Below are 14,567 nucleotides of genomic sequence, written 5' to 3'. Positions count from 1 at the left end.
AAACATGAGGTCCAGGATGAAAAATACTGAAGTTACCCTTTAAAATAAACATCCCCTCAAAGCTGTCAGAAACCAGGAGACATTTTTCAAGGTGAGATAATGAGCTTACAGAGCTGTCAGCCGGTGTTACAACCAGAATGTTAACAGCTGAGAAACACATATAATGCTCTGACAAATCTCCTCTCAAACCACCAGACTCAGTCCCCTTATCATGTACAGAAGTATTGTAGCCGAGGAGACGGCCAAAGTGCTGCAGTATTAGAAAGAGACACGCTCACTGGTTAGTTGCTTTGTGAGTAGAGTTTAGAAAGCCGAGACAGAACACGAAAATCGACGTGACGTCTTACCTGCATTTTTTCAAGCATTTCAAATAAATCTGGGGTCTGGAGAGAGGAGAGTGAGATGACATGTTTTAAGTTCATTTGTTGGCTGCTACTGAGGTTTAATTGGTTTTTACAGCAGTGAGTCTGACAGTTTGAATTCAGCTCAGTTTATTACTTATAATGTGGAGCTTGTTCGTCCAGTATAGAGGCTCTGAGAGGCAAGTAGGAAAAAAAATCTGGTGATCCATTCCCCTAAGCCTGATTCAAATTTTATTTTCTTTTGTTTATGGTTCAAAACAGATGAGAAAAAGGTTTGGCCAGGATAAGATTTTTGTTTGTTTGTTTGCTTTCATCTGCAAAACAGGAGAATAAACAAGTTCTGCAATGATCATTTTTCTAAGTTCCTTTTTTTTCATCTGTGAAAAAAAAAGGTTCTGGCAGTGTTTTTTGTTGTAATACTCATTTCGCCCACAAGAGGCTGAGGTCCACCTGTTCTGAACAGAGTTTAAAGTTAACTTCCAGGTGAGTTTTAATATCTATAAACACAAGATAGACGACATATATTGCATGTTAGCAAATTATGTAACATAACTGTCACCTGTCATGTAAATGTGATGCACATGTTCCTATGTGAAAATACATCTCTGTATTTGTATTTGAATATATAAGAATAGTAACCTACCTTTTCTCCTATATCACAGTGCTTGAAGTTTGTGCAAAGACACTTGCAAAGTGCAAATATTTTTATATATTTATTGATCTTTTTGTAATTTTTCCTTATTTCGGACAAACTGATTTGGAATTTGGAATTAATAGTGCAGCATTAAAAGTCAAACAAACCACAGATAAACAGCATAATTGAAATTGTCTGTATTCAATCAGGTTTTACAGCTGGGGGTCTCTATGATCTTTTGTAGTGCATCTCTGAAACAATTAATTCATCAGCAATTTGCATAAAATTAGGAACCTTCATGACATACTAAGGTGATAGACAGGATTAACTAAAGGTGTGTATTGGAAAGAATCTGGCAATATGACACATATAATGACACAGCGGTTATTATTCAAAATTTTGCTATATATATTGTGATTTTATAAATCTAATTTTAGGATAACTATCAATGCTAGCAGTGCACCCTTTATCACTCTGCCTTCTTTATAGGTCAGTGTTCCTTATGTTTATGCTAGTGATGTGTTGATGGACCGGAGGAGTCAAATGGCAGAAGATAAAATGCAACACTGAAGGATTCAGCAGTCTAGGCTTTAAACACAACATAAAATGAGCCACTACCATAAACCTGCATGTAAACTATCAATAAAAAAATTACAAAAAGTGTTTTTTGTCAGTGTGTTATCACAAATCACAATGTTTTCTCACACCTCTTGTAATAACTATTTTTAAGCTGTTAAAGAGTGCACGGGCCTCCAAGACCCCAAACAGAACATTATGGTTAATTGCTTGGAACATCTCTGAAATATTGAACATTCATTCACTGAAACTGGCCCATTACTCAGTGCTACAATGGGCGTTATAGAGTTAATAAAGCACAAATTTTCTATCAGCTGTTGCAGCACTGCCCGAGTTTAGGCTTATAATTATAATAATGATTATTATTAATTTACCTGATTGAAGCGTGTGATGTCTCGCCTCTCCCTTGTGGTTTCTCACACTATTACACAGCCATGAGTGACAAACCGGCTTTTCCACATTAAACACATGCCTAACTCTTTAGGTTCCAACCATAGCTGCTGGTATTGTTCTTTAAATCTTCACATAAGAAACACGAATCGGTTGAGCGTGATGACTGTAACTCCTGCAAAAAAACGCTGAATAACAACAGTCCATGGAAACGTCTGTGCGGAGTACTAAAGTGAAGGCTGAAAGGTTCAGCCAGTAAAGCCTGACATAGTCAACCCGTTTGTGTACAGAGCAATCCCATCTTAGCTTTCAGTGTGAGTATGAGTAAAGTCCTCCACCATGTGCAAACAATAGTCTGCCACAAACCCTGAAAGTAAATAACCCCAGCCTCTACAATGTTAACTAGAGATTAGAACAAGAGAAGCTGTAGTGGTGAGCTACATATCATCTTTGGACTTAAAAAAGTGAAATACAGCCCAAAAAAAAAAGCATGGTCATTTAATGCTATCTGCCCGTTTACACTAAGAGAAACACCTGATAAAAAAAAATAGAAACTTTCCCTTACAAATATGTTTTTTTAGCTCTTAACTTCAAAAAACACCCAACATAAACTGTCAAGCTTTTGTATTTGCAGCCTTAATCTCAGTTTGGAGATGCAATTGTCCAAGCCTCTGCTGAAAATCCTGGCAAACTCCCTCTACATGCCATTATGTTTCCAATCCAGCATGTTTCTAAAGTAAAGCTACTTACATGGCTGGGTTTCTTCCAGTGTGCCTTTGTCACCATTGAAGCACTGAAGTGGATGTTATTATTTTTAGCCATTTTTGACTTTCTTCAAACCAGAGTCCCGCAGCTTCAAAAGATGTTTCTCGACTGACTTCAACAGGTTCGGATTAAACTCGCTCTCTGGCTGCTGTGCCTTTGTCAAATCGTAGACAGCTGACTGAGTCCCACCGTGACACCCAAAGTAAAGCTGCATCCCTGCAGACCGCAGCCATGACTGACAGAGAGGTGGATCACACCAAGGTGAAGACGAGATCCATGGGCTCTCCCAACTGTGTGCTCTAAACATACAACATCATCGACCAGTGTGTGTCTAAGGTTGCATGCAAAGGCTGCTGCTCAAAGTTTAGAGCAGTAATCCTCTGACTGACACTAGAGGTGTCTTGTCCTCTGCTGATCCTTCTCTGTCACTGTGTGATGGTGCAGTGTTGGAAATATCATCCACCTCTTTCCTTATCACCCTTATCATGACTCAGAATGACAGGTGGCTTAAGGTGGAATCCATCTCTTCATGTCAGAAAAAAAACTATTCAAAGAGAAACCATTCCACTACACTCCCAAAAATATAAAATAATGTTACAAAAATAACAATAATAAATAACAGAATATAAAATAAAAAAATCATCAGCTGTGAATAAAATAATGTGTAAAATAAAATGTAAAGGAAACAAAAGTTTTAAAAGAATCTAAATGAACAAAGTGGAGACAAAAAGCAACCAGATATGTAATTTTAGCAGAAAAAAACATTTTGCAGAGATGACCAGAGCGGAGGAGGTGTTGGATCCACAGGGAGCCAGGCTGGCATACAGCGCAGGTGTTAGTGCCGAGATCCTTCATAATGAGAGCTAATAGGCTTGTCATTATGACAAGAGGCAAATTAAATGTGAAAAGACCTCCTCTCTGTTCCAGACTTTTCAGGTGCAACTTTTTCCACCTTTACTGAGCTCAATGTAACTTTGACCTGCTCCAAAATTGTAAAGAATATCAGAGTTATGTAGGGTCTTGTAACTGATGCACAATATGTCTGGTTCTAAATTCTAGTTAATTACAGTTGTTTAGGATCTTATTGTCATCACAAGTCGATGGAGGGTTGTAGGACTTTGGTCTCATTGGTATAACTTCTAAGTAAAATGCGTCGTATGGTTAAACAACAGAAAAAATATCTGCATTAAATTTACCATTAACAGTGTTGGGGAGATGTAAACGAAATGTAATTAAAGTAATAGTTTAACTACATATTGCAGGAGCTTGCTGGCAGTTGGACTACATTCATACAGTATTTGCATTGTAATTCATGTAGTTTAATAACTGTTTTGACCATTTTTTGTGTAGTTCACTACTGAAACCGCAACCAATTTTGGGCTGTAAAAGGAAAGAACTGCTTGCTTATTTATTTTTTATTTGTTGATTGATTTATTTAATGGTTTATGCATGCATGGGCACTTAGATGCAACAGACTCAGTTTGGTACCTTTTTTTTTGCCACTGCCTGTTACATTATTGTACATTTTTTAAATAATTTAGAATCACATTTACATTGTCAGTTTAATACATAAAAAAGGTTTTATCATTTTTTTTACATAGTAGATCTACTTTTCTACGTAGCTTTAGTTAACTAAACTAGGCTCCTCCCTGGGGCTGTTTTGCTGTTCAAATTCTTTACAATATACAAATAATCGGTAGCTTGCAAAGCTACACTGTCCAAGAGCATTGGACAGTATGGACATGTGTGTGTCCTGGAGCTGTTGTTTTAAGTGTGTTGTTTTAAACCTATTTGGTTAAGCTTGGGGAATATCTCAGGACTGTCTTGTTTTGATACTCTGTTACAAGTAAAAGTCTTTAACAGTACAAGGCACCCTTTAGCGGCAGTATGAGACATCCCAGGCAACGGCATTTGCTGATGTCCGGAGGAACTTCTGTAGTACTTTTACACGAGAGCCCGTTGTTTATTTCACATGTGAAACCAGAAGTCAGTCAGTTTAGTGATGCATTAATATGTAAGCTACTAACAACTATCCAGTAATAAGTAGTAAAAAGTGCAATATTGGCTTCCAAAATTTAATTGAGGTATAAAGTCACATAAAATGGAAACACTTAAGTAAAGTACAAGTGCCTTTTGGAATAAATGTACTTGGTCACATTCCACCTCTGAATATAGCAGTGTACTTTGAATTAGGCAGTGACCATAAGACCTGGTGGGGTTAATTGCAGATTGACCTGGTTTTCACAGGGCTCTGATTAAAGTGATACACTCCTCTGAGTCTTGCCCCACTAAGCCCTTATTATACTACAGTGCATCACACTACCATGCCATCCCTTAATGTCCTAAAAAATATACTTTCCTTCTCCTGAATACAAAATCAGAGATGGTTACAGAAAATGGGGTTACAGAGATCAAATATGAAATATAACTGCAGCAACTACAGCTGCCACCCTTTAGAGTGTATGAAAACAAGGTTATTCTTTCTATCCAGTTACAAACCCACATGTGATGCATTTCTTTGTCTGTTTTTCCTCCTAATATGAAGTAAAAATTGAGGAAATACTATAAGTCAGGTCTGGAATACCTTCACTGGTGCCTTCAGTGGCTGCATGCAAATCTATAGACACCCAAAGGCTCAAAAAATCCTCTCCTCATGTCTGACTAATTGTAACTAGTAAGTCTGCAGCACCTACAGATGGCGTGTGCTGCAGGGATCAGGAGTGACTGTTAAACACCAAACCTCCAAATTCTTCTTTAATCCCTTTCTCTTCCCACTCCCGCTGCTCTACTCAGATCAAGTCAGATTGCGAGAAGCGTAAGCCCCATCCAAAGTGTGAGAGACCTCATGAAACCAATCCGACGGGAGCGAGACTGTATCCACTTTTAATCACCACTGAGCTCAGCTTTGTTCACTTCCCAAAATATCCCTGGCAGGTTTATCACGTCAGTCAGTCGTGTCTAAGATGTGCCAAGAGGTGGGCATGAAGATTCTGACAGGAAGATGGATATGATAGGTACTGTGACGATCTAAATAGATATAGTGAGATGATTTCTTCACTTTCTGCCCTTTATACTCTGCTGTTGCAATCACAGAAATTTAGGCCCAATCTCAAAACAACTCTCGCCTCTACTCCTCTGTTTTGCACATTTATGTCTGGGGTAGGGTGACCCGATTCTTCTTGGGATAGAGGGGTAGAGAGAAGTCTCAGAGCTACATGTCTCTACAAACTGAGGTTTTTCAAAGGCTCACTTCAAACTGAGTGTAATGCAAAATTATCGGTAAGATGGCCACACAGGCAACAAAAAACCTATGGATGTATTTTCTCTGTTTATAAAGATTTAAAATTCTGATAACTATTCTGTAATCTTTGTTTAATGTTGTTGCAATGTGTTATGGTCTTTTTTATAAAAAGCATAACAAAAGAAATCACCAGCAGCCTCTGCCAATGTCTGAGTAGCTAATTAAGTAGCTATCAAGCATTATATTGTTATTGCTAATTTGTAGGCTACATGACAGCCCTGCATTTTTAAATAATTCTATGTCACATTTTCCCCCTTTGATGGCATATGATGCCTGAAATTTAACTACAGTCACACTACAGTGAAGTTGCTGCACCTCATCTGTGCACACTTGCAAGGTATGAGCTCAGGCTGCTAACATTATGTTAGCCTACAGAGTGCTGCTAGTGGCTTTGTATTAAAGCAGAATTCTTTGTCATTCTTGTTTGATCAATTCTTAAACTCAAGTTTAAGAATTGCAAAATTGTTCTCCAGGGGTGACATTTTTCTGTTGGCTTATGTGGAGGTTAGCATTGCCTTGGTTACCTTGTCAAAGACAACAGGATTTTTCCATTGCATTTTGCATTGCTGCAGGAAAATTAGCTCTGTGGCAAACAAATGTTTATGATATTTACACATTTTATTCAGCAAGATAATCTTTATTACTTTTATAATTTTTGAAGCGTAAATGCAATCGCCAGAGATAAAAACCTAAAGTTTTATAAACAAACTACACCATAGTCACATTACTTTATTGTCGCCACCACAACAAGGCTGTAAAGCCATGTTTGGCGTGATGACGTTCTGTTGTCTCATGTGCCACTTGTTAGCCACTGCCCATTATAGACACAGAAACGATTCAAAATTCAGGAGGGGCATATACTGATGTAGTTTATGTTGTAGAACAAAACATGAAAGTCTCTTGAGATTAAGTTAACCACAGACCTTATTTCAGGCATCTAACCAAAAACCCAATTCAAAAAACTCATTGTCTTTGAGATGAGGGAACCAGGAGTGGTAAAATGCTCACTCATTTTCCGGCTTTTAGGACTCATTCCTAAGGCAGTCTACAGCCAACTCAAGAAGAATCACCACAGCAGAGGTGGCATACTAACAATATCTGGCAATACTCATGGTGTTTGTTTGTGTAAACGCCCGCATCAACAACTACTAATAACATATCACGGTCGAAGGATTTTTCTATTTTATAAGGGAAGATTTCAACCCCTACATCTTATAATTTTGTTCCATAGGGAAGAGTGGCACTCGAAAACAACGGGTAGGGGTAAAAATAAGAAATGGGGTCAGGCCTTAGTCTTTTTTCCTCTGAATGGAAGAACATTCGGTCAACCTAAGATGATTCATAAATGCTAAACAATTGTTAAGTGAACCGGAGAGAAACTGAATGAGACCCTCTTGCAGTAAAGCTTGCAATGAATGTGGCAGACAATGTATTGCATGTTTCGAAAAAAAGAGCAGAAATCAGCACATTTTTAGCTTCCTGTTATAAAAAAAAAATCTATCAAAAATTGATGATTACTTTTAAATGATACTGAAGTAAAACTGGCCTTGCTTAGAATGGCATAAACACCACTGGATGACAATTGAACCTCACACGACACAACATTAAACATCAATAACTGTCCAATTCGGTGACACATCCCCCACGATGGTGGGGGCGAGGAGGTTTGACTTTTGATTTAAAAAATGACAATTGCTCAGACAGCTGTACTCTGTTTTCTTTGATGGCATCAGACTTGTTAGGCTTGGATTGAGAAATTGTCGTCATCGAGCTGACAAATTCCTTCTATAAATAGATTTGTATTAACTGAATGAGGCGAGGATATTCATCCCATACGCGGAGCTCTGTACTCTCTAATTACACAAGTTAAACAAAAGAAGACAAGAATAAAAAGCAAAGTGACACTGCAAGCAGAAAGTCTAATACAGTCCCGACAGATTTATTACAGACAGAAGCACCAAGCGAGTGTATCCAGACAGAAGCAGGTGTAGAGACAAGATGAGCAGAGACACCTAACAAAGATCATAGATAAAAAGGTCACCCAGAGGTCCACCAGATAAGGTCAGGGGTCAAAGTGTAAACTCAGCCCCGCCCCCTTTGTTTTCCTCCTACCTTGTGGAATGGCGAGCTGGTGTACGGGAGTGACGGCTGGAACAGCTGGGGCTCTAGTGTTGCAGAAATCCGGGGGTCACTCCCATCTTGCTTCCTACAATCAGACAGATGCATGAGTGCATTCAGTCAGAAAAGGTCACTCAGTTTGAGATCAAGAAAAGAGGACAACAAAAGGGAATGCCTCAGGAGATGTTGCTGGTTTAATTTAGCAGCAGATGTAGTTGGACTGGTGGTCTGAGGTGCTGCATTGGCCTTAAGCCCAGACTGATGTTTTCTTGTTATCAAGGTTAGGATTTATTAATCCTAATCATTTTCTGTGTTGCTGATCTGTTGTTTTTTTCTTTATATCTCTAGAAAGTGAATCACACAAAGTGGTAAATTTTGACGTGCTTTAAAGAAATTGCATCATTTTGAGACACACAAGATAGGACCGCAAATTTTTAACAACCAGTAGCACGTCTTCCAATCAGCGACATTGTTACATCCGGCACTGATAACAGTGTAAAAAGTAAAGAACATAATTGAGGTCAAGACTTCTATGAATTACTTCAAGAATTATAGCCATTCTTTATTTTCTCACTGGGAATCATCTGTTTTGTCGAATCTGCAGTGTCCTGGTCATCAAAGGTTGAATCTGGTGTCCAGATGCTTTCCTCAACCCTAAATTAATTTATTTCAAGTCTAAAATTTTACTCCATTAACTGTCTAAGACGCCATACTCATTTCCAAGTCATCAAATACCCTGGACTTGACATTCCCTTTGGTGTCTGATGCCTCACACAAGGCACCCTTTAGTGTCCGTTTGGCTTGGGCAATATCATGTTTTTAGTGTTGTACCAGGGTATTTGGCAGTCCGAAGGTATGATTTTCAATGCCGTCCCAAAAAAAAAAACCAACAAAAAAAAACAAACATTTGCTTCAATTCAGGATTGACTGTGACAGGAGTGACACCACTCAGGGGGGTGACTGCAATGTCTTTTCCCCATGAAACTCCAGCAGTCTTCTGTGGCTTTATAAAACTTCGCCTGACTTTCCATCAGTATGAGCATAAGTAGATAATGACTAAATTTTCACTTTTGAGTGATCTATCCCTTTAAATAGACATGAAGATGCTGTATTAAGGCAATGTATCGTAGTGCACAGCAGGCGCCACTAGAGTTCAGTATGTACTCATGGAGCAGACAGCTGCGCCAATGAAGATGCCGACTGCCATTGGTGGGAATACCGTTATAAGACAAATAAACAGTTAGCCAGCAGAGAGAGATCATGGGGAAAAAAACGTATTTTCATGTCTACGTTGGTGAATTAAGGGCACTCGCCGGTTGTCAGGGTGATGGCAGTTAGAAAATGTTCATATATTCCCCAACCCTACTTTACAGTGTCATACATGTTACAATAAATTCTATTAACAGCAGCTCAGCTTTTATGTTTTGTTTTTTTTTTCAAACAAATAGTCATATACCATTTATCATGGTGAAATATGAGGAAGGTAGGTATCTGTATTAGATGCACCAGGCTTCAGCTGGCTTTAAATAATCTGTCAGAAGTAATATTAGATTCTCAGAGCAACTGACATAGTAAGAAAAGGTCTGCAAAGGAGCCAATCGCACAGAGACGCATCGCTAGAGAGGCTTATTCTGGCAGTTTTTGGGCGCTTAAAAGTTCAAATATTTTCAGCAAGAGACGGTGTTTCACCACTCATCAGTGTCACTTTTGGCCATGCACACGCAGCCCTGCTCCTCAAGCACACCCAGCTGTTTTTTCAGATGCGCTTCCTGTGCGTTTCTGGAGCATTTTCATCTGGCATGATGCGTCTTAGTGTGATCGCCCCTAAGGGAGTATGTCAGGTGGATGAATGGGTCAAATAATCGCAGAACTTTCACCCAGGAGAACACTGTTTGTGTCCTGTGTGAAATTTAAAGTCAGCTATTTTAACCCAAACCATGATCGTTTTGTAAGCCAAGTAGTTTTGGTGATATACCTAAGTTTCTTGTGAATTTGTACGATTATTTAGAAATGGCACTGCATGCATTTGACACAAAACTGATGTCCAAAACTAATAATTGGGGGGGGTACAGAGAGCATCGTAGTTTGAAGCATAGCGCCGCTGACCAAGCTGCCGTATTTGATGAGTTGTGAGTAAGAACTTGTCAGTCTAGGATCTTACAAGTTATATCTGAAACTTGCTGTAAATCAATATATAATTTCATCTCTGTTCCTAAAGCATATTCCTCTGTGCAGGTTCTTCATTTGTTTTAGAGCCTCAGCTGCTATTCACAAACACTTCAGGGATCTTGGGACATGATACCCAGAGTTTCACAATAATTCAAACAGCGCCTCTTTGCTCAAACCCAGGAGAGAAACACACTGCAAAACCGACTACTATGTCACACATCCTGTGCTCTAAACTCAATATCTGTGCTAGGACGGCTTTATCCCCACAGGATCGCTGGTCGATACCCCAGCTGGTTCTGGTGCCCTATTGACACCGACAACTGGCCAGTTTGCACAGCAGGTATTCAATTTGTTTGATTAATTCAATCTATTTCAAACACACAGTGATCGATTGGTATGGAAGTGGAAGTAAAGTTCTCTTATAGCTTTGTAAAGTGAAAAATGTGTATCACCATCTGTGGTGATCACAGAAAGCTCCAGCAGCCACAATGAAATATGCATCATATCTGTATCTACACAAGGTGACGAGTTCTCCAGCAGCCGAAAGGCACCAACAGGCAGAGGAATATCATTCAGCAACTCAATAAGAAAACAGTATCTTGAACAAAAAAGCCTAATCATGTTTATAGTAGATAGTGTGGCTGTCTGTGCTGACACAATTATAAGTTATATATAAGTTAATGTAAGGAGCTGTGTTGGATATAGATAAGACAAACAGCTGCTCAAAAGGGACAGAAACCGAGATCAAAATCTGCTTTCACTTTAGAGTCAGAATCAAATATAGGTGAAGAAATTAGAGTGTAAATCATTAACACACACACTCTGCCTGCTATTACACAATTAGTCAAGTGACTCTTCAATCAAAGAAAGTCCTGCATAACCCAAATAAAATGTGCACAACTGTGAACCTTATTTCAGCAGAATCAAATAAACATGAAGAAGGCAAGGAGCCCCAGCAGCGGCTCTCCCAGGGGAGAACGGGAAACGATGGGGCATCAGCTGCCCTGAACTCTTAATTAGAGCTGATGCACAATAGATGGATGCAGGACACACACACACACACACACACAGAGAGAGAGACCTTGTGTGAAAGAAAATGCTTTCATTTCTAACAGTTGGTTTGAAATAATGCAAAAAATTGAGGTAATACTTGAATTTGTCTTTCTAAAGTGTGTTGTGTATACAAACACACACTACATAATAACTACAACCTGAAATTACCATCTATATTCCACTCTAACAGCACCAAAACACACATCAGAGTTAAAGTGATGGCTGAAATGTCCACTACAAACTCATCTTTCATCCCAAGCATGATCTGCTGCACAAATGACACCCTGCTGTTCACACACACACACACCTGCCCGTTCTGCGCGGCATTACCACGCAAGCCTTACTGTAGATCAGTTTGCATCACTAAGCCACAGCTTCATCCCAACAACAACACAACAAATTACATAACACACCCCAGCTGGTTAGCGACGCACCACAGAAATGAGCCGTGTGAAGAAGTCACAGCGTGTCATCCGGGCGAACCTGATGTCCTGCGTGGAGCCGAGCAGCAAACTTAACTCACACAGTGGCAGCCGGGCGCTCCCTGGGAAGTCCGGACAGTGACCAGCGCTCAGATGACTCACTGTCTACACTTTCTCCTCTAGTTAAGCTCCCCGCTCTCCCTCCCTCCCAGTTATCCTCTCTCTCTCTGTCTCTCTCTCTCTCTCTCTCCAGCTTCAGTCACTTGCTGCTTCCCATCAGTCGCTCACCTGCTGGCCTCACTCTCAGCTCTTAAGAGTGTTGCACGCTCCCAGCGAGCATCCTCATCTGCTGCTGATTCTCCTCCCTCACTCTCTCCTCCCACTCAGTCTCACACACACACACACATGTGCTTTCTAGTCACTTCCTCCATCTCCACCCTCTTTGTGTGCTCTCAAGCTCACACACGCATCATGTCCGAAATCCCATACTCCAAGCACCCACCCCCAACCACCACCACCACCCTCATCCCCTTCAAAGCAGACCCTCCCCCTCCTCATCCATGCAGGGGACGACTGAAGTCTGCCGCTCAGAAAGAGAAAGCAGGGCTGCTCAGGGTAACAGGGGTTGCCTTAAATCCCCACACTGCCTCACAGCGAGCCAGCTAGGGCTGTTGCTGTGGCAACCACATCAGCCACACATGATAAATAAATAAATAACACCCACATTCAAATTCATATTCATTATGTTATGACTTGAACAAGGTGATTATGTCCAACTCTGAGCTCCCAAAGGTGAGCAGGCACTGCAGCATCCATACTGCTCATTGTGCAGCATGAAAAAGCATGTGAGGGAAGGTTTTTAATTACTGTAATGAGACTCATTCAGTCCCAAGTGAACATGTGCATTTCCTCCGCTAAGCTACTACCCGCAGCTCCCAGCAGCCCTCTGACTAATGTCACCAATACCGCCTTTTCCTGCTCAATCCCTGCCACACAATATTCCACACAGCAGGAGTGCCAACTCATCTGTCCAGCCTCTCAGCAGTGGTGGAATATACATTTACTCAAGTACTGTACTTAACTACAAATTTGAGGTACTTCACTTTTCTTTTCACTTTATACTTCCACTTCACTACATTTCAGAGGGAAATATTGGACTTTTTACTTCACAACATTTATCTGAAAGCTTCAGTTACTAGCTGTTTTAAAAAAATTTGTTACAAATTAAAATACCCAATACTTCATGCAAGTACAACTGAAATGATTAGTTGATGTTGTTTTCTGTCTCTCTCTATCTATCTCTCTACCTCACTCTTTTTTCTTCTCTTTTTTTTATAATTTTGAGGGTTTTTTTCTGAATAGGGTACTTTTACTTTTACTTATTATACTTAATGTAGCTTATGCTCTCCTGATTAAACTTACTTTTACTAAATTAACATTTTTAACATTTAACACAGTTTTTTCCCGGTGTGTGTGTGTGTGTGTGTGTGTGTGTGTGTGTACATGCACGCACACGCGCATGTGCATGTGTCAGACATGAGGAGATAACAAGGGATTACAGTACAGTCCTCACACTGTGCACTATTGTGATAAACAAAAGAAATAATCCTCTCACTGTGTCCAAAGCTTGAAGAGAAAACATATAATATCATTGGAACAAATTTTAATATTGCTCAGATTAGCAGAAACTTGTGAAGATGTCCCACTGTAGTGGGACAATAATCTCTTTTAACCATGTGAAACCTGGAATGACATCACTTGCCTTGTGCTGCTTTCAGCCGCCTTTCACAAGTATTTGAACCTTTGAACCCTGAGAAAACGAGTGTGATTTCTTTCAAAAACATGGGAAAAAGGCTGTGAGCAAATTGGTAAGAAAATGTTTCACAAATTCCAAGAGATTAGTAGATTTAAAAAAAAAATGTAAAGCTAGGGGGGAAAAAATCCAGGAAAAAAACAATATTTATAATAATAATTTATAATTGAATATTTTGAAATATGTTGAAAAATTATTACATTTTTTCCAGATAATTTCTGTTTTGTTTTTTTCTTCTACTTTTTTATGGTAATTTTCTAGTATTTTGGACTAATTTCTTGCTAATTCTGGGTCAGTTCTTCTTTAATTGCTTATCACCTTTTCTCATATTTTTGAAAGACATAAAGCAAAATTGCTCAGGTTTCAAAGGATTAAATCCTTGAGCAAAGACTGCAGATGTTTTATATGATTCATTTTTTTCTGAATTGCTCAAGAGCAGTGGGTAAAAAAAGTGAAATATCTCTAGAGCTTTTGACAATATAGATAAAAACACATTATCGGATAAGAGCCGGCAGATTTGGTGTGTTGAGTGGTGTTTTAACACGGATCATTGCAGCTGGTTTCTATCAAATCAAAGCCACATGTGTTCAGACTGGCAGCCGCACTGAGGACTCAACACTCCTGTATGCTGACGAAATAATAATTACATCAGCGCAAGAAAATCCTGAGCCATGTGGAGTGTTATTTTTGATCTCCTATGAGGGAAGATAGTTGGTTTTAAATTGAGAGTATCCTCCCTGCAGAATCCCACAGTAAATCCCTGCCGTCCGGCCCCCGCTGCCAGGGATTCCCATCCCATTATCCTGGTGAAATGGCCTGTGGTCACTCCCCTCTCCCGCCCCCACACCTTATCCTTTGATCATTTCTGCTCCCCATTAAATCTCCTACCCTCACTTCACCTCTTCCATTTTCAGCTTTTTATTTCTCAACCAAGACAAGTTAGATAATAACAAAAGACAAAAGC

General features: G+C 39.6%; 1 protein-coding gene across 26 annotated transcripts in view; it reads right to left on the bottom strand.

The window, feature by feature from the left end:
* LOC121946484 (rap1 GTPase-activating protein 1) overlaps positions 1-14,567 on the bottom strand; it is an 80,671-nt gene that overhangs the window by 23,045 nt on the left and 43,059 nt on the right. For 14 of the 26 annotated variants that reach the window (XM_088081915.1, XM_088081922.1, XM_088081923.1 and 11 more), the window contains 2 exons: positions 8,141-8,234; positions 348-383 (listed from right to left, as the gene is read on the bottom strand). In XM_088081915.1, coding sequence (XP_087938041.1) covers positions 348-365 — 18 coding nt within the window. In that variant the 5' untranslated portion in view covers positions 366-383; positions 8,141-8,234. The other 12 variants (XM_042491058.2, XM_088081911.1, XM_088081910.1 and 9 more) reach the window with 10 other exon arrangements.

This window comes from Plectropomus leopardus, chromosome 9, assembly GCF_026936395.1.
Source record: "Plectropomus leopardus strain MGB_pleo_1.0 chromosome 9, ASM2693639v1, whole genome shotgun sequence".
Classification (NCBI taxonomy): domain Eukaryota; kingdom Metazoa; phylum Chordata; class Actinopteri; order Perciformes; family Serranidae; genus Plectropomus; species Plectropomus leopardus.
This window is presented reverse-complemented; position numbering and strand designations above follow the sequence as displayed.